General features: G+C 35.6%; 1 protein-coding gene across 1 annotated transcript in view; it reads right to left on the minus strand.

Annotated features, from left to right (window-relative positions):
• LOC150105775 (uncharacterized) overlaps nucleotides 1-25,219 on the minus strand; it is a 625,951-nt gene that overhangs the window by 319,662 nt on the left and 281,070 nt on the right. The window contains exon 14 of the mRNA XM_090394343.1: nucleotides 6,708-6,894. Coding sequence (XP_090250469.1) covers nucleotides 6,708-6,894 — 187 coding nt within the window. The remainder of the gene's footprint in view (nucleotides 1-6,707; nucleotides 6,895-25,219) is intronic.

Consider the following 25,219-nt stretch of genomic DNA (forward strand, 5'->3'; position numbering starts at 1 on the left):
TTTTTACCTTGGGTATAAATATGTTAAAGATACCAAGCAATTTTAAACCTGGTTTTACTCCATTTCCCAAGTAAGCAAACAGACTAAAAGTCAAGTTTGCGCCTGCAATTGATGCAAGTCTAACTGATCCCACAGGTAATGCAGGACCAGGGCAACTCGTGGCAAAGGTGGAACAAGCTCCGATCACTAATCTTAATATTTACCCTTAATGCCTATCCAGAGATTTTTATTTAATAAGGTTAAAACACCTTATGGTAACTTGTTTTGGCAAAATACTTACAAGCTCTGTATATTACTAAATCTTGGTATTTCTAAGCCTAGCTCCCACTGACGAGACCTCAATAAAGGTCGAAACCGGTCTGGGTAGTGGCCCCTTGCCTTTAATACAAAACATCATGCATCCCCTTCTTGGAGATGTGTTTTGGCATTAAGGGTAAATATTAAGATTAGTGATCGGAGCTTGTTCCACCTTTGCCACGAGTTGCCCTGGTCCTGCATTACCTGTGGGATCAGTTAGACTTGCATCAATTGCAGGCGCAAACTTGACTTTTAGTCTGTTTGCTTACTTGGGAAATGGAGTAAAACCAGGTTTAAAATTGCTTGGTATCTTTAACAACTGAAATGGTTTGGCCACACTTACGCATGGACGCAGACTGACTTCCTAACGTCCTAATCAATACTTTTCCAACTGAAAAAAGAAGACCTGGAAGACCAAGAATTACTTGGTTGAAATTAATAAAGAACATCTCGGGATGCAAAACATATAAGGAACTTTTTTGAACAGCAAGGAATAGAGAAGACTGGAAGATCCTGCTCAAGAGAAGACTCAAACCTGTCTTAGACATAAGAGAAGAAGACGAGGAAGAATTCTTATATGTAATACTATCCAAGACTTTGATGAAATCCAAATAAATCACATCTCCTCATTACATAAACACACACAAAAAAAAAAAGTAAGCATATATGTCATAATCAATAACTCTGGAGATGAGTCCACCAAATATCCCGAACGCAATTCCTAACTGAAAAAAGCATATCTAAAACACTAATCAGACTAAATGATCTTTAATTCTCTGCTTTATGTAATTGACAACCCATGTGAACTGGAATCATCCTAACGAATTTCTAATCAGAAGGTATCCTTTCCAACTTCAATGATTCACTTAAGACAAATGAAAGTAGACAGACTAACTCTAATTTTCCATCTCTACCTTTAACCATATTAATTAGTAAATCATTTCAGATATCAAATTCCTACTCCTGTGTTATGTCATTAAGTAACTCTTTCCTCTTAAACATAACCTCCTCTTCAAACTCAAATTATTTCCACTTTAAACTGTTAGTGTATATGTTGAATATCTCATGCCAGGCAATAAATTTTATCGTCCAATGTGAAACAATTATCGTGATTATTGGAAGCCTGAAGCAGCTTGAAAAAGTTAGTCCACGTTTGGTCTCTAGAACAGGTTCCAGATGATCTACCCTTCAGCCCAACCACACTGCTAAAGTACAAGAGGTATATGAGTGGAATTCACATATAAAGCTCACTCACTCACTCACTCACACACACACACACACACACACACACACACACACACACACACACACACACACACACACACACACACACACACACACAAACAAAATACTTATTAAATTCTTCCACAATCCTTGCTTGTTTATTCAGAAATATCCCTCATTCTGCTTAATTAATTTCGATAAAAGATTTACATATATTTTACATATATGTAAATCTTTTGAGATTAATTTTAGCAATGCCAGCTAGATGTAATTCTAATGTTTAACTAGCAATTTGGATAACAGTAGTAGTTGTAACTGATATCTTATAACTATCATCTATCCATAACTAACAAATGATTTATACCATTTCTATTCATGCTAGAGATTTTACTTTCAATGTATATTGTTGAAAAAATGACTGTTAATCCAGCTGATTCCAGATTTATTATGAAATTTAATGTCTAAGTTTATTCCTTTGTTGGAATAAACTTTGACACTAAATTACATAAAATTCTTTATCAATGCTTTTGTACCCCCCCTCCCCCCCACACACAATTCTATACTCTCACCCATACTCGTCATTCCTAGTTTTGCTGGTAATAGTACTTTCCATTTCTCTTCTTTATTCAAAAAAAAAATAAATAAATAAAAAATCATGTAGCACTCAAAGAAGCTTCAAGATCTTCCTTAACTAATGACATAAATAGTGATCTCCTCTTCAACCTCAAATGGAGTGAAGACACTTTGTGAACATCAATGCAACTGAAACTCTGGTCTGTCTTATTACCTGCAATAAAGATCTTACTGCACTCCCACTTCTTTTGATAATTTTTCAATATCCTTTCAAGATCAGTTAGGCTAAGTGTCAACATCCAGCTTATCCTGGCAGCAAAATATATCAATAGCATCCCTAAAGAGGTGTTCAGTCTCTAAAAAAATTGAATTATTTTTTGTCTAGAACTTTTCTAATCAATTCCTAACACTTCAAAAGTCTCAGATCCAACCAACCTTGTAACTGGGGTAGTTCACTCAAAACCTCCTTAAGCAGTCTTGATGATATACAGAAGAGGGTGGTCCTTTCCCCATATTCCCTTCAGTCACTTTCCAATAGCTGCTCTGTTTCTTCACTATGTCTTTTCTATAGTTACTTTCATGGATTGTTCTGGTGAACTTGCCACTACCATTCCTCCACAATCTTCTAATCATGTAAGAACTAGAATAACAGTTGGTCAGCAGCCATACACCATCCAAGTCCAAATATAGCAAACCAACTTCTCATATATTCCTTCATTTCATCCATCTCTGTTTTTTGGACACCCCCCCCCCCCCCCAACACACACAGAGTTTTTCCTGATGTGTATAATCCATGTTAGAGGTTTAATAGAATATTAACAGCACCGAGAAAGGATTAAAACTAATTTTAATACTTCCAATATTTCGTCTCCGCCACAGAGACATCTTCAGGGATTACAAAAACTTTTTTGTAACAACACACACACAAATACAATACGAAGTGAAACTAAAGTCCTATCTAGGTGTGTGTTGTTACAAAAAGTTTTTGTAATCCCCGAAGATGTCTCTGTGACGGAGACGAAATATTGGAAGTATTAAAATTAGTTTTAATCCTTTCTCAGTGCTGCTAATATTCCATTAAACCTCTAACATGAATTCTTCACAGTACTTAAGCCTCAACACACGTATGTGTATAATCCCTAACACTTGAAGATACATTAATAGATTACCTCTTTCTCCTTAATCACTTACCCACACATGGCACTGTTGGGTTAGAGGTTCTGTGACCTTTCATGTGTAAATCATTATTAAAAACAGAATAAAATAAATACATGTCAACAATCTTAAAAAACATACAACAATAGGCTTGCACTTTACTCCTCATTTTGTTAAACAGGATAGTTTTACTTTATACTACTTAGTTTTCCACTGTATCTGGCTTCATTTAGATTTCTGTGCACAGATCTGATCATCTGGCTATAAGAAAACACTGGAGAGATTGCACAAGTTGCATAACTAAGACTGACTCAGGACTTGGGAATATTCCCTTAATCTGTTCAGTATGAGGACAGATTAAGGCAATGCAGTCTATAGAGCTTGGGAGATATGGATGATATGATCAAGATATACAAGTTGGTGAGAGAAGATAGATAGATAGAGAGGATGATGAAAGAATGAGAGACCATCCATAACTGTTCAAAGGTCATGTGAGTAAAAAAAATCAAAAATCAGCCAACACCTTTTATTCCCCTATGGAGAGAAAGCAAAGCTGTTTTAGCCCTATCTAAATTTGAGAGACTGAGGGGGGGGGAGCAGTTCAATCTCCACCAGTAGCTAATCAAAGATAGCTGGCCCAAGACCCATCACTAATTATACATGACAACGGGTCAAGAGAGATGGCTGACAAGTGCAGCATGTTGTGGTTCCTAATCCTACCATCACTATATTTTAGTCTCTTTCTTTTAAGGTTACACGGTGATCAGCATTCATATTTATGAATTTAGGGACACAAAACATATGTGTTGAAAAGATTATTTTACTGATTAATAATAAAATAATAACCTGATGTTTCGACTCCTGTATTGAGGTCATCATCAGAAGGATACATGTGTATAAGAACCAAGCTACATGCTGTTGCACTCTATACAGGTAAATTACATCTACGTTGTTAACTAATCTTTTTTTCTTAGCCTGCCCTCTAATGATTAAAAAAAAAAAACTCTGCTAATGTCCTCACGTACTAGGATTCTTCTGGAATTATACAAGTTCACATTAGTAACTTCTCAATTATGTTAGAGAATTATGACTAATGTTAACACTTCTTAATTCTTAAAACATGAGTATTTCTTTCACATATTTCTCTCTATCCAAATAGATGAATCAAATCATAAATATATTAGCTTAGTTCAAGGTATTAAGAATAATTACAATCCATTAACTATCAAACATTCACTTTTCAGTTCATTATGCTCAGTCAATCAAATTGAAAATAGTTCTTAAAAGTTTAACTTTCCAAATGTTACAATAACTGATCTTATGATAGACTTCTCTATATTCTCTCTCAGTCAGCTAACACTTAATAGAACAACATAGCACTTATCACTTCGAGGGGAAACTACTTCAGTACATCTTACATCCGACCATTAATTAATATACTACCACAGCTTAGGTCAAAATATATCTGACGGAGTTAACTGTTATTGCCTCACACAGGTTATAGAAAGGACAACTCTTACCAGGTTACAGCTTCTACACATCGAATTCGCATAGGCACATTTGAAATTCTTGTTGACTTTTACCTTATGGCAACACAATTCAAAAGAAATCTTCCACTATAATAACTGAATTATAGACACAGAAATACACAAGTCTTGATGCACTTGGTTTAAGTTATCTACTAATTCCTTATTTTCTTCTATGTATCAACTTCAGTTCTGTACTATTCTTCCACTAAACATTTGGAATTAATCGTAGTATCAGAACTCCCATAGAAATAATTTGAAATGCCTATTAATTCCCGGTCCTTTCCTAGTTGATTTACGGCATACATAAATTCCCCTTCTGCCACTCGCTACCGATCTCTATGCTGTCTCCCAGGATTCTCTCTATATCTTACTTTCTTTTTCGAATTAACTCTGTTCTCCTCTTTCCCGCCAAAACCCGGTTCTGACCAGTTCAGCTCATAACAACTCGCTTCTCCCTTTGTATACAGTATTCCATGCTCCAATCACATGCTACCTAAAAATAACTCTGTTTCCTTGACAGTGACCAATCAAATCTCATTAGCAGAATTTCTTAAATTTACTTTCACTTTCATTTACAATAAATAAAATGCATATATTACAGTCCATTTAGGATACATTTACAAATTATATAAAGAATTTATACAGAATAAATAACTAAAAAAAATTACAATTATTATTTCAATAAAAAAATAACAGTAAGTATTTAAATTAGAATTTACTTAGGAGTAAAATTAGCTCAGGATATGCAATTTATGTTAAATCATGAATGAAGTATTAATAATCATAAAATTCTTGATTCGCAATTTAACAATATGAACTGTATAATGCCAGAAGAATCCTAGTACGCGAGGACATTAGCAGAGTTTATTGTAGTTTTTATCGGTATTTTTTTTTTTATCACTAGAGGGCAGGCTAAGGGAAAAAAAAGATTAGTTAACAACATAGATGTAATTTACCTGTATAGAGTGCAACAGCATGTAGCTTGGTTCTTATACACATGTATCCTTCTGATGATGACCTCAATACAGGGTCAAAACGTCAAGTTATTAAATATGAACTATGTTTTAGTGTCTGAAAGTAGTGTGGATTCTATGGTTAATTTTCTTGAATTCATGGGATGAAAAACCTAAGTTTCCAAGAGAAAAAAACCGGCTGTCTGTGACAGATCAACTAACTCAAGAAATGGTTGGAAAAAGTTCTTCCAAAAGAAAGTCGATGACTAGAACTGAACTTACAATGTTCTTCTTTCAGGCGGCCTAACACCATGGGCAGCACACACACGCACCACTTAGCTACACAGGCTTTGTCATGTGAAAAAAAAAAAAAAAGTGAATGAGTAATGAGTGGAATGCACTGCCAGAGTGGGAGTTAAGTGCTACAATGCTGAATGTCTTCAAGACAAGGTATGATACTTATTCAGAATGTGAGTGTTTGACCTCTCATGATAAGTCTTTGGACTCCATAGAAGCAATACTAATGCTACAAATGATTAATCTTCTTGAGGAACTGTTTTATTTTTCAAGAAAATTAGTCGAAATATTTTTTAATTTTATTACTTAAAAGTTATCTACTGCTACCTTTCAAAATAAATAAATAATACATAATACCTTGGGGCATACAACACTTATTACTGAGTAATTCAATAATTCCCTAAAATCTAAATAACAGGGAAATTACTAACACTTTTCATTGAGGGGAAAAAAAAGGGATGTTAAAAAAAATACTACAGTTTATAGTAGAGAAATGAAAATGCATATATTTTTAATCAAATGACAGTAATGTTTTAATATAATTTGGAAAATCAGGTAGTACAAATTTAGCAATATTTTACAGTAATAAAATAATATTTTTAATTACATACAAGACAAACAATTATAATACTGAATACTGAAAATTAAAATATGTCAAGAATTCAAAACTGATTATAACCTGGATCAACAAGGTTAGATAGAAATGTTTCTCTTAATTTTTTTGGTAATTTTCTTCCTCTGCCTTTTTCTTGAGTCAAAAGTCGAAACATATCATACCCAAGAATCATTATTCCACCTTCTTCATGCCATTCAGTCAACTGAGCAGATCTAGAATAATTGTCTTTGACATTGGATATCTGATATACCTGAAAGAAAACAGATACATCTGATTCTAAAATAGTAAGTAGTGGATAAAAAAAAAATGCTATTAAAATAAAAATTTAAAACACCAAGAGTATCTGGACTGCTACAGTTCACATGGATGTCTCACTGGAGAAACCTTAGACATATGACAATTTGCCTCTGTCTCTCTAATAATGAATTAATAATGAATGTCAGCCTGGTTGGCTGAGTGGTTAGCATATATCTACTCTCCAGCCAAAAGGCTGCAGGTTCAAATCCTGCCGAGGGCATGGATGCTTGTGATTGTCTGTGAAAATAGTTGTAGTAATCAGTGGTAGATGGTGTTGGTGTGGATGAAGGTAGTTGCAGTTGGTGGAGTGGTGGAAATGGAGAGTTGTAGAGTAGGTAACCTCCCTCGATGAGTCTTTGGACTCCCTGGAGGTGCTACGTAATAATAATGATGATGATGATTTCAGGAATTTAAAAAAAAAAAATTCTAGTTTAAGATAAATATACATCCAACCAGGATATTTGTTGTTAACATACTGCTAAGTCAACAGTATGTTAACGAATTATTTATACCAACCTGGTTTCTGACTGGAAACAACTCTGCTCTACAGTCAACAGACATGGGTTCAAATATCATGGCATGGATGCTTGTGAATGTCATTAGGAAGTAAATGCTTTTCATCAGATGGCATGAAATCCATCCTGTTTACTGAAGGTATGAAGTAGCTTAAAAAAAACAACAACAAAAGTTCCATGTTTGTCTTCTATATGATGAAAACTATTACCTAATCCTTAGCCTGTCCAACAATGGCTAAATTAACGATACATTTATTACTTAAACATATATCATATTTCTAAGTATCAAACAATGATTAAAGATTAGACTTATTTCTGTGTGTATCATAATTTAGAATATATAAGACAATATATAAGCCAATAAAATTCTTATATTTTAAATTCTTATAGGAATGTGGAATATATAAAGAAAATTGTACTAGACAAGAAATTATATTCTTGTTTTTAACCCTTTGCTCAAATATAAGCAAATAAAAATTTGCATCAATTATCTTTACAACTAGATATGAGGTTGTAGACTTCATATAATTTTTTTTTTCATATTTATTATTAATCCTATATATGAGTGGCAGAGAAACCTTTAGCACATAAGTGCCATCTGTGGGCTACATGTGAGAGCTAGGAAAGGGGAAAAAAATTGGTGTTTGCTGTTGGATTAAAATGGGAGATGATGGGAAGCTGCTGCTCACATTTTGACAGGACCAACAGCACAATGATTTGCCAATTCACTGGAGCAGGGAACATGAAAGCACTTACAGAAAAGATACAAAGCTGAAACACTGCCTCTGCAAGATAGGGGTTGAAGTGATTCAGTGAGGGAGGGATCATCTATCACTCGAACTACTTTCCTTTAGAGCGCATCAAGAATTTTTAGAATTTTTGTGTACCACTTGATATATGTGAACAGAATTCTAATGATAGGTGGGTTGTACAATGCTTAGTAACTGAACTCATGAGAAGTAGTATCTAGTGTTGAAATTAATATCTAGTTTTTATTTTATTTTATTTTATTTTTATCTGATCTTGTCTGGTAATTGTGTATTAACAAGGATAAGGATAGGTGAGATGAGATTCCTTTTGTGAGAGAAACGGCAAGACTGCATTCAGGAAGCACCAAGAATGAAGAGATTATTTTTGCTCCCATTGAAGGATGTTCATGAAGCTTAGGATGTCCGAGCATTGCATGGTGTGTCATATGAGGCTGAAAGAAGTGTACTATCATCACAAAAGCCGTGGATAGGTTCGTTTGTTTGGTGTTTTATAGTGCAAGGATGGCTCTGTCATACTGCACCAGTAAATGATCAAAAGCAGTATGCAAGTTAAAAAAATAGTAAAAATGGCATAAACGGATATAAATAAGAATGCATATAAATGTAATTCTAAAAAGAACAGTTAGAAAAACAAGTATAAAAAAAAGATGGATATAAAGCAGGTTTGTAAAAGATCAAAGGGGAAAAAAGTGTAAAAAAAATTCATAAAACATATAAAAGAAAACAAGGTAATAAAGAGTATATATAAGAGACAATACTGCACAATTAAAAATAGTGCAAATGATCTATATATATATATATATTAAAAGATATTAATTATTCATAAAAATTTAAAAACAAAAGCAACATTTGTTGAGTCTGATAAAATCTGCTGAGTGTATAAGGCTCAGACTAATTGTGAATTTTTTTTTTATTGCTGACCTTCATACCATATCTATTACAACAGTTATTCAATTTAGTCAGGGAATATTGCAAACTTGTAGCGGATTTATTTAGAAGTATAATATCGTCCGTATAAAGCAAAGAGCTGACATTAACATCTCCAATTCTGATATCATGTTTAATACCACTTTCCTTCATAATGTGATCCATATAGATAATGAATAACAGAGGGGATAATGTACATCATTGTCTCACACCAGATTTAACATTTAAACCATCTTCCTGTACTTCCTTCAATTCTAACTGCTGACTTACAACTCAAATAAAAACTAAGCATTGTTTTTAATTTCCAGATCGACAAAACTTAAATACAGATCTTTGTTATATTCCCATGCTTTCTCGACTATTTGTCGTAAAGTGAAGATCTGATCCTGACAGCCTCTATTTGGCCTGAATCCAGCTTGTTCTTCACCTAGCTTTTCTTTCACAATTCTTCTCAACCGTTTTTCAAGTATATTGGCATAAATCTCACCTGGAACACTCAGTTGGAATATACCTCTGTAATTCTCACATTTCAGTTTTATTTCCCTTCTTATATATGGGTACTATTAGAGCTCCACTCCAATCATCAGGAATTCATCCCAATGTCCAGGCATTCTGAACTATGCAGTGCAGCCACTGTAAGACTTTTATACCACCATACTTCAGCATTTCTGATCGAATATCATCTACTCCTGCTGCCTTTCCACATTTCAAGCCTTTGATGGCTTTGTTTAATTCAAGTATGGATATGTGTTCCTGACTGTATGCCTGTTGAGTGTTTTTTTACTACTGTGCTATTGCTGCTTGTTTCATTTAGCAATTTTTCAAAGTAATTACTCCATACTTCAAGAATATATTTTTCTCCTGTTTTCATGTCACCTTTATCATCTTTAACTCCTTTTACAGCACTCTTTCCTCCATTTCTAAGCTTCTTCAACAAAAAAACCTCCAGAATATGCTGTTGATTTAGATGATTGATAGTAGAGGTGTAGTGGTGGAGACAGTTGTATAGTGAGTGTCCTCCCGCGATGAGTACTCAAACTCCTTGGAGGTGTCACGAATAATAATAATAATAATATCTTATCACCTTCTTGATATTTATTTTCTATGTTCTTGCAAAAGTCCTCCAATGACTTTTGTTTTGCTAGTTTTACACAGCATTTAGCTTTCTTACATTTATCTCTGTATTCTCTAAGAGCACAAGCTGACTTATTTGCCAGGAACTTTCGATATGCTTTCTTCTTTTCCTTCACTCTTCTTTAACTTCCTGTGCCTGCCATGGAGTTCTGATTTTTCTATTCTTGCAGACAACCTCACCACATGCCTCTCTGGCTGAATCGATCAGGGTTTTCTTCAGGGTTTGCCACTTGAATCTCCAAGCTTTCTTCAATAATCTTTGTGTATTTTAGTCTACAGTTCACATCTGAGAGATGCTCAACTTTTATTTGCTTTAAAATTTCTTACATGTCATTCTTTTCAATATGAAATTCCAATTTTATCCTGCTCAAGACTAAATAGTGATCACTTCCAATTTCAAATCCTCTTTGCACTCTGGTGTCCTGCACCAGGGAGAAAACAGAAAAAGATTAGGGGCATGAACAGATGGCATCAAAGGCAATATCATATTAAAAACGAGGATATTAGGAAAGAACTTGACATTGTCAGCATCTAGGAATGTGTTAGCAGAGCTAATCTCAGGTGGTATGGTCACGTAAACAGAATGGGTGAGGAAAGATTAGCAAAAGAAGTGTTCTCTGCCAGGTTGGTAGGAAAATGACCCAGAGGAAGACCAAGATATAGGTGGATTGATATGGTACAAAGTGCCTTAGACGATAGAAATATAAGATCTGATAATGTTGGAGTCTTGACAAGTAACAGACTGATTTGGAGAAAAATTGTAGATAGGAAGTTAGTAATGATGTACATTTTTCATGTAGTACTATCATATCCTGTACACCACTTGAGGGTACATGTCAGGAATTTGATGATGATGATAATGATGATTGTGAATATGCCTAAAATAATTATTACACTCATTCATGAAATCAGGGCAGTCAATTAAAAATGACTAATGGCATGTCATCGCTCCTCAATACGAAGGAGTGTTTGAGTTAACTAAGACCTATGCAGAGTCAAGGGAGAACAACTCCCTCTCTCTTCAAACTCTGTGCAGACTAGACTGCCATAATTTAATTTCAGGCTTCATTTGATAGAGCTTATTATTAGTCTCGATTCAAGATCACTCCCACTGGGATAAAAGTTTGTGTCTGATAATCTTCCAGTAATCAGGGTATGGTACAGGTAGATAGTGGATGCTTGAGAAACAAGCTGACCTAGATGCAGTATCTGCAGCCTTGTTTCCTCTGATCCCAACAGGGCCAGGAATTAAATGGAAGTATATATCTTCCATAAATGAGAGAGGAGTGTTGAATTTGGGAGATCTCTGTATTTTTCTGTAGCTCAAACTTTTATTGCATGAAGAGAGCTTTGCAGTCTGATGTATTTTAATGCAAGCTCTATTGCATACAGCTCAGCTGTAAAGTTTTTATACTGAATGGGATTTGTGCAGATATAATGGTGTCTGGAAAGAAAGCAAAAGATCTCACTAGGTCCTTTGGTTTTAAACTGTCTGTGTAGATGGGCACAAAATTAGAGTATACCCTTCTGTGTGCTTGAACGAGCTGCTGATACACAACAGCAGGGGTGGAATATACTGGTAGCTCTTACAGAAAGAAAAGCTGCATGTTAGTATGTGCCAAAGCAGTAGCGTATTTGGTGATATAAAATAAAAGCTCTCTTATAAGCACCAGAGATATTGAGGTAGAGACAACATAACAGATATCACCAAGGCAGTTGCATATTTGGTGATATCTGTGTTATGTTGTCTACCTCAATATCTCCAGTGCTTATAAGAGAGCTTTTATTTGATAAGCAAAGGGATGGTAGTCTATGAAGTGTTGTACATATTCCCCCACTGTGGAATGAAAAACAGTTTGCTAAGTAGGAGTCTGAGAGGGATTTCATTTTTGTAGCGATAACAGAGACAGCTGTTGCCTTCTAAGTGACAAAGGTGTTTCATTTTCCTCAACATACAGACTAGAAATAAGTGAAGCTTGAAATATTCCAGTTGCAATTTTGTGACTTGCTGATGAACAGCATCTAGCCATTGTCAAGTACTATCTGGTAGAAGTAGACCCATAATCAAATTTTGATCTAATCAGTACAATCTGTGCAATCAAAGTAAAAATCAGTTGGATTGCTGAAGGAGGAAGACAGGGTTTGAAGAACATTTGTTGCTTTACTGCACTTATCTTGAAACTATCTTATGTGAGGAATGAAGAAAAGTTTATTTTCAAAATGAGTTCTGGGTCAGGAGGAAGACCATGTCAGTGGACAAAGTGCACACGAACCATCTTCTGCAGCTACTTTTTCAGGATCCTCATATTACATGAATAACAGAAGATGATAAAGTCATTCACATAAAGGACATTATTGTTGAAAGAAGATGTTCTGTTATCAAGCTGATCTTGATTACTAAAAGCATGACAGTTAAAACTGAACCTTGCGAGACTATCTCTACTTGGGTACAGTAGGAATACAGCAGTTCCTACTTGGATTTGGAAGATTAGGTTCAATAGAAAGTCCTTTATAAAAAGAGGGAGACTTCCTCTGAGACCAAAATTGTGTAGTTCTTCAATATTCCAAATCTTTAACCAGTGTCATATGGTTTTTCCATATCAAAGAAAACTGATGCCAAATGCTTGCATTTTAGTAAGGCATCTCTAACGAATGCCTCCAGTTGGACTAGACTTATATTTTCGGAAACCAGATTGTGTTCTATAAAAAAAAAAGGTACCATTTGCCAGGTATCCAGAAATATACTTTCACAGAAAATTCAGTTGTAGAGGTGCAGAAGATGATCCATGCATGATGGCAACAGATGTTTTACCATCTCATAATGAATATTATCAGGTCCAACAGAAGTTGGATGGCACTTAAGTAAAACAGCTTTCATTTCTTCTTTAGCAAATGACTTGTTGCAATCTTTGGTGCCATTCAAAGAAAAGAGAATTTGTTGTTTCTCTGCTTTGCCTTATTTTATTATTTTTTTGGGGGGGGGGGGGTAAAAAACTCAAGGCAATAAGAAAATATTCCTGATGTTTTAACAAGCCTCCTTGAGAGTGTTGGCTATTGCTGTTTGATTGGTAATTGTTCATCCACTGTATTCTAGGACAGAGGAATGGTGAGAGATATATCTATGCTTAATTTTCTGGATTTTTTTAACAGACTTGTTTACTGTTGGTTGTACTTATTATGGAAGATGTGTATTAGATGTAGGATTCCTTTTGACTCTGATGCCAGTTGTGCCGAATACCATTTTCCCATACTTTCTCAGATTAAAAAAAGCAAACATGAAAATAAAAAAAAATAAAAAAAACACACAGATAAAGAGATTGCTGAATTAACAAATGTTATTATTCAGATTAAACTTGAACTAGACTGAAAATCATATCAAATGTCAGATACATGGCTCATTGTTGCAGTGTGCTATATAAGCTCTTTCATAGACTAATTCATTAATATGCTGGTCTTTTATATACACTACCCACAGCTGACTTAACATGAGACCTTGATTTTTATCACATTGAGTAGGACATTGAATCATTTCACTCACTTCTTTACATCTACATATATATAACTGCTGAATTCTATGTACAGCAATTTAGTGAGTTGCCAGTCCTGATTAATCTGACATTTTTTTTCTCGTCACTGACATATTCTTTTTGAAGGATTTCTCCAGATCAACCCATCTATCCAATATAGCAGATTTTGAAGATTCCTGGTGATTTAAGACAGATGAGGTTTCAACAATCTTAACATGATGGATATTTTGTAGTGGTTTGAAAGGCAACTTTTAAGTTGTATTGTTTTAAAACTTTTGCTATTTTATCTGTAACATTTTTAATGGAAGATAAAGAAACAGTACCTTTGTAGTTGTCTTGTTGTATATGCTTTGGAATATGTGATGCCTACTAGATGCCACTGATAGTCTGAGAGTAAATCCGGTTCTTAGAATGTTTTTAAGATATGACATTTTTCTTTTTTTGTTATCGTCATCATTTGATATTACAATGACCTTGTCTTTCAGAGTTTTTATTATGCTTTGTTTTTGTTTAAAGACTTTCACAGTATCAGGTGGGAAAATATCTTCTAGAATTTATATGGCGTCTTCTCTTGGAACATTGGTAAATAGGCTTGTAACATCTAAACTTCCCATTATGTTTGTGGAATTGAGTTTAATGTTTACATATTTAATGAAGGCTTTGGAGTTTTTTTTTTTTTTTTTTTTTTTAATATATATACAGTGATGTTTTCTCTACATATGGAGACAAAAGAGTGGATAAATATTCACAGAGGTAATATGTTGGTGAATATCCAGTAAGTGGAATACACTCGTGTATTTTTGGAGCTCCATAAATATGTGGGATAACAGGATGTTTTGAAGTGATTTGTTCTTTGATTTCCTTAGGCTAGTCAAAAACACCACACCTGCAGCAAAAATGCACAAAAACAGTCTTCCTCATTCACTATTGTCCATTTTGAGAGATGATCAATGGTTGGCTGCAGCTGTCTTTCTATGACCCTCATATTACATGAATGACAGAAGACAGTAAAGCCATCTATATACAGAGGACATTACATATATTTGGAGGAGGATGTTTGGTTATCAAGTTAATCTTGATTGCAGAAAGTGTGACACTTAACTGAACCTTGTGGGACTCCCCTCTTCTTGGGTATATGGTTGGGGGAGAGAGAGAGAGAGAAGTTCCTGGTAAGACTAAGAAGGTTTGGTTGGTTAAAATGTTCTTGATGAAGAGAGGGAGATTCCCTCTGATACCAAAGAAGTTGTGTAGGTCTTTCAATATTCCAAACTCCAGACAGTGTCATATGCTTTTTCCATATCAAAGAAAACCAATACTAAGTGTTCACATTTTAGGAAAGCATCTCTAATGGATGTTTCCAGCCAGACTAGGTTAACCAAATAACCAAACAACCTCCTCCAAATATAAGTAATGTCCTCTTTGTGGATGACTTGAAATTTTTTGGAAAAAGGATGGTTTCTCAACATAAATAACACAAGACAAGAGTTAACCATTTTCTCCAAAATCTTGAGAGAGCTGGTCAGAGCAACTGGATGAGAGTTTATTGGGGATTTCATATCCTTCACTCACTAAGGAAAGGTAATAATGATAACAGCCTTTTGCCAGATATCCTGAAACTCATTCTCACATGCTGAAAGGGTACAGCAATTGATCCATGGCTGATGGCCATAGATGTTATCTGGCAAAAACAGTAGCTGGATGAAGTTTAAGCAAAGCAGCTTTCACCTCTTCTTTCATGAATGGCTTATCATATATTTCTATACCACTCAAAGAAAAGAGAATTTGTTGTTTTCCTGCTTTTGATTTCTGGGCAAGGAACTCGGTGTGTGGGTGGATGGTGAGGAGGGAGGGAAGACTGCCAATGTTTTAGCAAAAAATCTCATGAGTTTGTCAGTAATTGCTGTTGGGTCGACAACTGTGCATCCATTATGTTCAAGGAGACGCGACAACTGGTGGTGGGTAGTGTATAAAAAAAAAAAATTTAAAAAAAAATAAATAAATAAAAAAAACTTTAATTCCCCCAATTTCTGTATTATCTCAGACTTCTTTAATGTTGGTTGTGCTTGTTATGTGCATTGGATCCAGGATTCCTTTGGCTCTGACAATGGACATGTCTGGCTTGAGCATGTTTGAAAGAAATAAGGTTTCTGCAGAAGATACTCCATGCCTTCTTCTGAGCTTCCTCGACTGCAATGCAATTGTCATCCCACCATGGCTTAAGGAAACATGGAAACAGGCTAAAGGTTTCCACATTTTAGAATTTACAGTTGTGGCAGCTTGTGTAATATACTGTCACATGATTCACTGTATCACTGATGGAAGAGGAGCTGATCAATGCAGAATCAAATTCTGCTAGTGGTGTGAATGTAGGCCAGTCAGCATGCTCAATTTTACATTGTGATATTTATGATAAAGCAGGGTTATGCATGTGTAGAATAAAAGTGGTTATCACGAGAAAGTGATCACTCCCAAACAAGTTCTTGTCAGCTTCTCGCTTAAAAGAGTGGGAAAACGGAGGGTGAGCAAATAGTAAAGTCGATGGCAGCAAATGTTTGTGTAGGCATATGGAAGATGGTGTTGCAGCCTGTGGTTTCAGAGAAGAGATTATTGTTGTTGCCAAGCATACATTCAACAACTCTTCCTCTGATGATTGATTGGGCATTGTGTCCATTTAAATCCCTATTAAAAGTAAGTGGATGGTAACTCCAATATGATGCCATCAAGGTTGCCTTGATGGCATCATATTGCAGATGCAGCATACTGTTATTGGAGTTCAGATTGAGAGTCAGATTTTTTTTTTCATTTTCATTTTTTTTATGTGGTTCTCATCCTCCACAAAATGTTATTAGTAAATCTACAATAATTTGTACCATGGGTGGGCAAAGGATTTCTTTACCCCATTTTTATCTATGCTTTTTTTTAGTCTATCTCTGGCACAGGCAAGCAGATTTTTTATCCCGTAAACTCAAGAAAATCAATCCTAGAACCCGCACAATTTCAGACCACAAAATAGTGTTAGGATTAGGGACCATGAGATGGCAGCACTTGTCAGCCACCTCTCTTCACCAGTTAGTGTGCATAATTAGTAATAGTCTTGGGCCAGCTATCTCATTGGCTACCAGCAGAGATTGAACTTCTCCCCTCAGTCTCTGAAGGTTAGCTAAGGCCACAGGAGAATAAAAGAGCAGATTTTTTTTTAATCAATTATATATATTTTTATTTATTTTTACGTAGCCTAGAAACTCTGCTCTAGACTTTTCCCACTCTAGGTGCCACCTTTTCCAATAAGTGGGCTGGTGGCATCCAGTAATGAAATTCAACTCCCACCCAAAAACAATCACAGCCTTCTATGCCCACAGCAGATTCGAACCAGTTGGTTGGAGAGCGGATACACTAACCACTTGATCATAGCAGCTAAAGATAGCAACTGCTTCTACATTGGTATTAAATGGGACTTGCTGGACAGGAGTATGGTTGTCCACAATGGTGATACCTACATAGGCAGATCTATTCCATGTCTTTTCCAGTTCTCACAAATGATGGCTACATTTCACAATGCAAGATCATCACTTTGCTTCAGGTATGTTTCCTGCAGGCAGAAACATTTATACTTCTGCAAGACAGCCTCAATGTCATTGAAGTTTTGAGAGGATCTAAGACAATTACATTGTAGGAATGTTTTCATTATTTCTTTTTGGTGAGATTATCTGGTTTCTGATTTTCTGAGATTTTAATTCTCATTCTCCTTGGATTTTTTTCTTTTTATAAAACTATGAATGGCCAGTGTCAATCATTTCTTCTTCATCAGGAAAAATATCCAAGACATTGCAAAACTGGAATCCCTTTATGGTACTAGGTATATTAATTGTTTAATGTTCTTCTGGGGGAGACCAAAGTAATCCATGCCATCTGATGACAGGCTACTATTAAAGAGGCTGGAGATATTTCTTTAATTATTTTTTAATTACTGGATTCTCATATAGTGGAACCATTTTTGGCATGTGTGCACATATTGATTTTTGAGTTTTATGTGCTTTAAAGAGATAGCTCTAGCTCCCACTGATGACACTACTCTGGGTTGGGAATTCTTCCTATAGGAAATGTTTACTACTATCCAGATGTTCAAAAAGAGGCGAGCTGTGGATTATGGGATAATGAAGAAACTGGTGTGAAGTCAACAGCCTCTGTTTACAAGATACCATGTTGTGAATATTCCACATGCAAACTTTTGTTTACTTATACCTGATTAAAGAATATACAACGTACTATCTAAGTAAGCAAAAAAAACTTTCTATATAATAATGGCTGAAGTCAATTAAACCAAACAGTCATTTATTTTGAAAATGAATTTTTGTATACTTTTTTAAACAAAATGTATTCCAAAACATCTACATTACAAATGCATACACTAATTTAATAAGTTGATGTAGGCTTGTGGAAATGGTGATAGGCAGTGTGAATAAAGACTAAGTTTGATTCTAGTCGCCGACTAGATGAACTTCTTTGGGAATGGATATGAAATTGGTGATATAGATAAAAGGGTGAATCATGGATAGATACCAAAGCATAGTATATGGAGGAACAGAATCCAGGAGAAGACAGGTGACTAGTGCTGTGCTACAGGGCTCTGTACTTAGACCACTGCTAATTTGTACATAAATGATATAGGAAATAATTTGAAGGGAGATATTCAATTGTTTGCTGATGATGTAAAGTTGGGTAGGGTAATATTTAATTTGAATAAGCTGACATATGGGCAAAACATAATGGATATCAGTTTAATATGGATAAAATGTAAAGTTATGCATCCTGGGATACAAAGATTACAAGCTGTGTACCACACCGAGGGAACTATACTCCAGGAAATTGATGTAGCTAGAGATCTTGGGGTGGTAGTAGTAGTAGTAGACAGACAGCTGAAGTTTAGAGGGCATATTGTTAAAGTAGCCAGGGTAGCTCACAGGATTACTTGGTTATTGAAGAACACACCAACAAGCAGAGATAAGGGAGTTATCATTCCTCTTTATAAAGCCTTGATATGATCACATCTAGATTATTATGCTCAGGTCTGGTCACCTGGGTTGCTTGGGGATGAGGAAGTGGTAGAGAGAATCCAAAGGCAAATGGTCTGTGGAATGAAGATAGAGATTGAGAGTAGGTGGATTGCAAACATTGGCTGATGGGGAAAAAAAAGGAGGTGGGGGATATGATAGAACCATTTAAGTTACTTAAAGGATTTTATAAGATTGGCAGGGGAAATGTTTCAGCACTTAGCTAAAGGGAGCAGGATAGAGGTCACCCTAGAAGTTGAATAAAGGTGTTGCTAGTAGGTGAAAAAGAGGGGATATGATAGAAACATTTAAGGTACTTAAAGGATTTTATAGGATTGATGTAGGGGGAAATGTTTGTGTTCTGCTCCAACACTTGGCTAGAGGGAGCAGAACAAGAGGTCTTCCCTGGAAGTTGGGTAGGGGTGTGGTTAGGAAAGGCACAGGAACTAGATTTTTCACTTGGAGAGTGGTGAATGAATGGAATGGGTTGCCTGAGTCAGTTTTACGTGCTTTGTCTGTTAATGGTTTCAAGGAGAGGTACAACGGATATTATGATGCCAGTTTGGGTCTCGCACAATGAGTTTTAGGACTTGATAGAGGTGCCAATACAATAATAATTGTTTTCAGCAAAACATTCATATATCTCTCCAACAGATGTGTAAGAAGCTGAAAAAAATTGTATTTTTATTGCTCCAGTTAATGCTTTTCCAATAAAGAATACTGTATTAATATTGTACAGATTTTTGACAGAACCACAAAATATTGCTCTTCAGTACTTATTGCTTGAAGTGAGTTCTATTCCATACAAATTTATCATAAACACAATATTGTCTTTCCATTTGAGGGAATTATTATACACTTTTATTGCTGTGAAGAGTTTCCAACATATGTATATAATTATCATAAGATAATCATTATCCTATGTTATCCTCTCAATCATTAAGAATAATATATGCTAGTGGCCATCATATTCAATCAACTGTTTATCCCTGTCTAAAGAAAATTCATGCATTCTCACATCACATCACTTTTCACAATATCAATCATTTAATGATAGCACTGAAGACTGCATTGGAGCTGTTTCAGTTATCTGAAATTTAGAGGACATATAGCAAAACTAACCAAAAAAGCACATCAGATTACACGGTTGTTAAAAATAGAGTATCATATTCCTATCTCCTCAGTTCTGAATTGTGTCTTTCACCAATTTCTCCAGTAACTTAACCACTGCTCTTTTCTGTAATAAGCAGGGATAGGGGGTTATTGTTACCCTACATAGGGCCACATCTGGACTCATGGATTCCATGGGGAGGAAGAACTTGTGGAGAATCCAGAGGAAAGTGACAAAGATTGTGGCAGGTCTGTGGAATACTCTCTATAAGAATAGACTGATGGTCTATAGGCTTCAAAAAATTAGCTGATAGGCAGAAAAGAAGAGACCTGATTTTTTTAATTGATGGTTCCTACCCATGAAAGATTATTATACACCTAAAGTACATTTTGCATGATGCACCGGTGGGCTAATGTTTTTTTTTTTTTTTTTTGCCATTTTTATCAATTTTATTATATATACAGTAAAACCCCCGAAGTTACGTGGTAGGTGGGACCAACAAAAAGCGCAAGTTGAATTTATGTAACTCGGGGTATAATTTTGCATGTAATTTATATATGCAAACATACAATTGGGAAAGGTTTACAAAAACACCTATATTTTTTAAGAAATATAATCATAAATGTAGTTTTTCGTACATACAAAAGAGAAAGTTATTTCAATGTTGATGGTTTCATAAAATCTAATAGATTCGTCTGATGGCATAATGTCTTTTTCTTGTCATGCAAAATTTCTTCATAGCAAGCTAATGATTTTTTTTATTCCTTGCCTTGTGGCTACAATTTGTTCCTCGTTAGAATCTATGTCCTCCTAAATCTGTAAACCTTTCTTTTATGATTGTTCTTACTGTAGATTCCTATAGATCGAACTTCTTTTCTAGCTCACAAATTTTCATCCACCTTTAAAATTCATAATAATGTTGAGTTTTGTTTCCAAAGTCAATGTTTTTTCTTTTCTTGCTATCTGTAGAAGAATCGGACTTGCTTCTTTTGGATGACATTATTATTTTTTATGTGATAAAATTTTTATCAAGAACATAACATAAAACAATTGCAAGGTTGAAAGAAAGAAAATATCATAGAAAAACATTTCAATCAACACGAAAATCTTTCATAATAAATTTTTTAAATAAACAAAATTCAGCTGATTTTTTTTTTTTAGCTTGCATGATACGAAACCAGAGGTGAGCAATACTTTATGAAGAGAAAAACAAAACTGGATTATTAAATATTAAGTCATTTCCTTTTGTTAATGTTCAAATACTCTGCTAATAAAAAGCTGGAGATCGTGACATCGTTGTTTGTAGACTATAAAAATCGTGTATGAATGGAGACCACGCAAAACACGTCAGTGCTTGTTCACAGCATGTGCGACACTGCGAATGTGGCCGGCGCCTGAAAGATACGACTAGTGGTGAGGTGCGAAGCAGGATGGGAATACGTACATATAAAAACCGCGTGTCTCCGGATTCGCGTAAGTCGGAGAATGACTGTATATATATTTTGAAATTTTTTTAGGTATTTTAACAGTTCAAAAACCCTACTCTAGATTAAATATTGAATTTTTTCAAGCCACTTCAGGACTCCAATAAGTGGAGTGATGGTCTAACACTGGGTGATGAAATTCATCTCCCACTTAAAGCCAATCACAAACATCCATGCCGATGGTGATTCAAACCTGTGACCTGTTTGTTGGTTGGAGAGCAGGTTAGCTGACCACTCAACTGAGTGATGATAGAAATATTTAAATTAAATAAATTAAAGAAGGGAGAGAACAAGAGTTCACCAGTGGAAGGTGTAAGAGTATAGTTAGCAATGGTGTTAGGACATCTTTTGCTTGGAGGGTGGTGAATGTGTTGCCAGAGTAAGATGTGGATGCTTCATCAGTGAATGAGCTTAAGGAGTGGTATGACAGGCATAAGTGTACATAAACATGATTTTCTTTTGAAAACTGGAATCTATTACTAAGAGCCCATGAACAGATATGACTGACTGTTGTTGAAGTTACTTTTCAATAACTCTAATGTTATGAGAATGCCAGAAAACTGTGAAGTGGTTAACATTCAGAGCACTGCCAACTTTGTTTTGGGAGGAAGTTCTTCAGTGATAGAGTTAATTTTCATAGCAAAGAGTATCACACTTAATACAGAGCCTTGGGAACACCTACTTCTTGATGATAAAGCTAAGATGATGTACTTCCCACTCAGACTTGGAAGAGTCAGCTACGCAGAAGCTTATTATAAAAACAGGAAGATGCCCCTGAGACCTAGATTATAAAGATCTTTTAATATCTCAAAGCTGTGGTATAAATTTTTTTCCATGTCAAAGAAAAATGACACCAAATTTTGACACCAAGGTTTCAGGAATGCATCTCCAATAATTTGATAAAGTGGATAGACTTAAAAAAATTGTTTGTGTATGGAAAGGTGAGTAAGGTAAAAGAGAATAAAAAAATTAGAAATGCAAGATGAGGGAAACGAGGAGACTGAATGATCAAGAAACACAGTGTAAGGAACAAACAAAGGCATTTGATCGGGTGTGGCACAGAGGTCTGCTTAACAAACTGCCATCCTATGGTTTGCTTTCCACACTCTGCAACTGGATTGCCAATTTTCTCACTGGTTGCTCACTGCATGTAATGCCAGATGGTTTCCTCTCCTCAGATTTCCACACCAATACAGGAGTACCCCAAGGTTCTGTTCTTTTACACACTCTCTTCCTCTTGTATATAAATGACCTGCTCTCGTAGACATCCAATCCTATCCATAGCTTTGCTGAGGACAGTACACTCCAATTTCAAAATTATTTTTATTTTTCAACATCCAGCAATGCTCAAGCGCCATTATCCCATCCCTGCAGTGGTTCTAAGTGAGATCTGCAAAATATCCCCTCTACAGCTGCAATCACTTCTTGATTCAAAGAAATATGCTGACCAGCGAGGAAGAGTTTTAGTTTTGGGAAGAGATAGAAGTCAGAGGGAGCCAAATCTTGCAAATAAGATGGATGTTCCAACAACACATAGTGCAAATCCCTTAATTTTCCCATTGCCAAAACACTTCATGGGCAACTGCATTATCCTGATGAAAGATGATTTTTTTCTTCTGCAAACTGGGTCTTTTCTCACAAATTTTTTCATCTAGTCTGGTTAAAAAATCAGAATATTCCCTGGTTATTGTTTTACCCTTTTCAAGATAATTAATAAACAAAATGCCTTTAGTATCCCAAAACAGTCGATTACATCATCAGAAAAGGTCACGGCATCGCCGTGACCTTTTCTGATGATGTAATCGACTTTGTCTCCTTTGGCGCTGAACAACCAGCTTCTGGTGACTGTTTTGACTGGGTTTGGATTCTGGTGTGTTATGGCGAATCCAAGTCTCACCCATAGTAATAAATTGACATAAAAATCAGTTTTATTCTTGTTAAAACGCTCCAAGCACTGTTCAGAGATTTTCATGCAAGTGCATTTTTTTGATCTGCTGTGAGCAAGCGCAGCACCCATCTTGCAGAAAGCTTTTTCATATGCAATTCTTCATGCAAAATATATCCTGCACATTCTTTTGAAATGCGTATAGTCTCAGCAATTTCACACACTTTGACTCGCCAGTTATCTAATACCATATCGTGCACTTGATCAATGACTTCTGGTGTTGTTACACTTTTTGGACGTCCTCTTGATCCTCTGACTCGGCAGACCATTTCTTAATTGTCAAAAACAAAGGAGAAGAGTGCCCATAAACTTTTATGAACTTCGAATGAATTTCTTCTGGCGTTATACCTTCTTTTACAAAGAATTTTATAACCACACGATACTCAATTTTATCCATTTTGAGGGATACAGACACTGTTTGCTTCAGACAGCTGTATAAAACAAACTATTTGATAGAATGATTTGCAATTTCACATGGATGCTTATGACAGATGTACCAACTTAGAAAAAAAAATCTTGTCGACAGTGTTGCCATCTATGGTCGAAGCTGACAACTTTTCAGACCACCCTCGTAAAGTTCAACGCTACCAAAACTCAGTCGTGCCTGATCTCTCATAAGAAAGAGCTCACATTGCTCCTCCCCTTACCTTCAGTAATACTGAGATATCCAAACACAATCAGATTTCTCTATTCAGAGACCTGTGCCTCCAATCTTTCCTGGCACAAACTCGTTTTACCTATAGCTTCCGCAGCCACCAAAAAACTTGTCATTTTTTGCACAAGACTGTTTCACACCTTCACAGCTACTAATTCTATACAAAGCCCAAATCTGCTCAGTCATAGAACATTGCTTGCATATTTGGGGTTGAGCCCAAAATCCTCTCTAAGATTGCTTGATTCTATCCAGAAACTGGCCATCTGGTGAATTAATGATCCCTCTCTCACAGAGGTTCAATTTCTGCCTTGTGTCTCTTCTGCAGATACATTCATGGACAGTGCTCTGCTGAATTAGCTGCTTTTATTCCTCCACTCTTCTCCAAAATCAATAAAAAAAAGAGCCACTGATAACCAACACCCCTTTCACAGTGCATCTTGAAACTCAAGAACTAACTTTACTGCCTCCTCTTTCATTCCATCTACTTCTGTCCATTGGAGCAGTCTCTCCCACTCTGCCTTCCCCAAATATTACAACCCTCAGCTGTTCAAGTAAAATATGAACAGATTTTTACTTGAATCTAGCCCTCTTGCCCACACATACATGACACTAATGTGCTATAGGTCTTGTTGCCTTTTGTGCATGGATCATATATATATACATATATATAAAATCCATTGAACTATTAATAATGTTGACTCAATATTGCCTAGGCACAGCATGAGTGCATTCTTTTTTTGCAGCTCCCGCTTTATATTGCAACTCATCCATTTAATTCGTATCCTGCTGACCCCAGGTCAGAGGTACTGCTGCTACACTCTGATACTGCCTCACTCAATCTCTGACAGCTTCCCATACCATGGCATTGCACCAAATTGGCTCCTAAGTTTGTCATAATCACCAGCTTTGTAGTTCCACATAAACCCTTTCTTGACTGAAATTGAAATTTCCACATATTGTGCAACCTCCCAGGACAAGACTGCATGGTGACTTTCCCCAATCAGAGGTAGGGTTGCTACTATAGTTATAGATCTTCTGATGCTGTAACCAGAAATACTCCTTCCTATTATCTGTACACCAGTTTTTTGGTTATTAAAAAACCTGGAATGTTCAATAACTTCAAATAACAGAGATGTCTGGACAATTATTGGTAGAAAGT

The sequence above is a fragment of the Typopeltis vanoorti genome, chromosome 6 (genome assembly GCF_054136105.1).
Source record: "Typopeltis vanoorti isolate ZY-2024b chromosome 6, IOZ_Tvanoo_1.0, whole genome shotgun sequence".
NCBI classification, from domain to species: domain Eukaryota; kingdom Metazoa; phylum Arthropoda; class Arachnida; order Uropygi; family Thelyphonidae; genus Typopeltis; species Typopeltis vanoorti.